The sequence below is a fragment of the Poecilia reticulata genome, unplaced genomic scaffold, assembly GCF_000633615.1.
Source record: "Poecilia reticulata strain Guanapo unplaced genomic scaffold, Guppy_female_1.0+MT scaffold_1405, whole genome shotgun sequence".
NCBI classification, from domain to species: Eukaryota; Metazoa; Chordata; class Actinopteri; order Cyprinodontiformes; family Poeciliidae; genus Poecilia; species Poecilia reticulata.
Genome location: NW_007616137.1, coordinates 1 through 3,053, shown reverse-complemented (window position 1 = coordinate 3,053; position 3,053 = coordinate 1). Strand labels below are relative to the sequence as shown.

At 38.0% G+C, this 3,053-nt stretch overlaps 1 protein-coding gene across 1 annotated transcript; it reads left to right on the top strand.

Annotated features, from left to right (window-relative positions):
- Nucleotides 1–6: 6 nt before the first annotated feature.
- On the top strand, nt 7–3,049 carry LOC103461416 (serine--pyruvate aminotransferase, mitochondrial-like; the record flags this gene model as incomplete). Its single annotated transcript, XM_008403717.1, has 10 exons — nt 7–213; nt 569–761; nt 942–1,006; nt 1,134–1,234; nt 1,321–1,391; nt 1,477–1,561; nt 1,674–1,772; nt 2,220–2,289; nt 2,637–2,732; nt 2,917–3,049. Coding segments are annotated over exons 1-10 (1,072 nt in total), but the record flags the coding sequence as incomplete, so codon positions are not given.
- Between the last annotated feature and the right edge of the window lie 4 nt (nt 3,050–3,053).

Below are 3,053 nucleotides of genomic sequence, written 5' to 3'. Positions count from 1 at the left end.
GACGGTCCACTCGCTGCTCGGAGCGCCCCGCTGCTGCAGCGTCTGGAGCGCTCAATGTCCTCCGTCTCTATCCCGCCGCCCGAATGCATGCTGCGACCGCTAGAAGTGCCTGTGCGTTACCTGTTCGGTCCGGGGCCTTCAAACGTTCCTCCACGTGTCTTAGCAGCAGGAGGCAAGCCTATAATTGGTCACCTGCATCCAGAAATGTATGAGGTAACTGTTCTGACGATCAGTAGGATTCAGTYATCTCAGATTTGGTTTGTTGCGAGAAAAAGAGTTTCATATCGGTTGCCTTTTGGTCTTTGAAGATGCGGTTCAATTTTATTATTTGTGAGAGCTTTTGATACAGTTTTGTTATTTGGAGAGATGTTGGCGGTTGCTTTGATTATCGCCACTAAATTGCTAGTTTTCTTTATATATATATATATATATATATATATAATATAAGGTCTGTGCGTAATTACGCACTGTGAAGCGCACACTCACTGCTACCGCAGATGAATATAGCCTTCTAGTTTCAATTACATCGAACTAAAAGCCTGTTTCACGTTTTAAATTCGTGTCACAGATCATGAACGATATCAAAAAGGGCATCCAGTACGCCTTTCAGACAGAGAACAACATGACCATATCAATGAGCGGCTCCGGACACGCAGCCATGGAGTGCGCCGTGTTCAACATTGTGGAGCCAGGGGAGAGCGTCCTCATTGCCGTCAACGGGATTTGGGGAGAGCGCGTATCTGAAATTGCGGAAAGAATGGGTATAATGTTTATGTTTTACACTTGGCTTTACGCACACACTTGATTGATCACTAACCCCCCCTATCAACACTGAAACTGAAACTCAATTAAAATATATATAGTATTTATATGTATTCTGAGATAACTATTATACTCCTTTATTTATGAAATTCCTTTTCGTTTGTTTGTTCTGACTTGAGGTGCCAATGTACACAGACTGGTAAAGGCGCCTGGAGGATGTTACACCAATAAGGAAATCGAACAGGTTTGGACTTTGTCTTACAACTCTGACTATAACTGAACATCTGAATTGTTTTCTTCAAGGAGACTTGGGTTCATTGRAGAATAAGAGAATAAGAAGAGTTGGGTRATTAAAACTCTTTGTGTTTTAGGCCATAGAAAAACACAAGCCGGTCTTGTTTTTTCTTGCRCACGGAGAGTCCTCTGCTGGCCTCTGCCACCCAGTGGATGGATTTGGAGACATTTGCAGAAAGTAGGTTTCTATCCAGCTTATCTTTAAACTGAAATATGTTCACATTAAGGCACATTTCTCACAGCCCTATATTGTATGTTCTGCAGACACAATTGCATCTTCCTAGTTGATAGTGTGGCCTCACTTGGAGCAGCTCCAATTTTTATGGACAAACAAAGTAGGTCAACAAATAAAATCACAATACTTCTGTTCGGCGTTTGGCATCTATCTGATTTTTTTTACATTTCTTATTGTGTTCAAAGAAATTGACATCCTGTACACTGGTTCTCAGAAGGCTCTTAATGCACCTCCYGGCACAGCACCCATCTCTTTTAATGATAGAGCATGGTAAGACTGAACACTGTAGTGCATCACTGAATGTCTAGCCAAAAAAAAAAGAAAAGAAAAGATTAGGCAAATTATTAAAGCTGCCTAATTTTTTTTTGTTCCCCCAACACAGTAACAAGATGTTTAACAGGAAAACCAAGCCAGTATCGTATGTCTTYGACATGACACATTTGTCCGACTACTGGGGTTGTAATGGCAGTCCAACAAGAGGGTGAGTGATTCTTTTTTATTATTTGTGCCAACAAAGTAATTCAGCTTATTCTAATAAATAGGTCCAGTTCAGTTTTTAAAGCTTATGATCAGAAATATACCACACGTTGCTTGTGTTGTAATGTTTAACTTTCAGTTGATGTATAATTCTCAGTTATAAATGTTTGCTGCTTCTCACTTAGTGATAAAGGAAATTCAAAATTTACAGAAGAAACAAATGACGAATGAGATGTTAAAATTCCTCATTTTTGGTGATGTGCACAAATGAAACAAAATACATTTTCTGTTTTGCATTATACCTTGCAAACAGTTACCAGACCAAAGATACTCATTTTGTTTGTAGTTATTCTTTAAGTGCTACCTTAAAGTTAAACTACACAAAGTCTTTGAATAAAAATTGTAAGTCAAAAAGAACAGATAAGAGATAATAGTTTGCTCTGGGTTTTAGATATCACCACACTGGTCCTGTTTCTGGATTCTTTGCACTGAGAGAGAGTCTGGCAATTCTTGCTGAAAGGGTAAAGAGATATTTCACTATTTTTCCACCTTACCACATCAACTGAATTTAATACTTTAAGATTTCCCTTTAGACTTTAAACTGTACTTAGTTCAAATTCTCTTTTCATTATTATTATTATTATTATTATTATTATTATTATTATTATTATTATTATTATTATTATTATTATTATTATTATTATTATGTATTTTTTGGCATCTCCTAATTATGATCTTAATAAATAAAGCCAAGTATAACAATCATCAATAGCCCTGGACTGCCTACTGATTGGTCTCAAATCTGCTGGTTTTCCTAAATGGAAGTTAAAATTAGTCTACAAAATGACCAAACTTTGTCTCCCTCTAGGGGTTGGAAGAGTCCTGGAGGAAACACAAAGAGGTTGCAGCCTACTTATACAAAGGACTAGAAGACCTAGGTCTCAAGCTTTTCATCCCTGACAAAGTAAGACAGTTGAAAAGCTCAGAAACATATATCGTTTTGTTTTGTTTTGGTTTTTTTTGCTTGATTAGTAACTGTAGAACGTACATTTGAAAGAAGCATGTGAGAAAATGGGACAAATACACTAAAACCAGTTGGTCAAAAAGTATGCTAAAACAATTTTCTTGGCATGATGTGTTTCATGCAGGAGTTGAGGCTTCCTTCTGTTACCACCATATCCATCCCCGAAGGCTATGAGTGGAGAGAGATGCTCACCTACATTATGAAGAATCACCAGATGGAGATGACAGGAGGACTGGGTCCATCCGTCGGCATGGTTGGTTT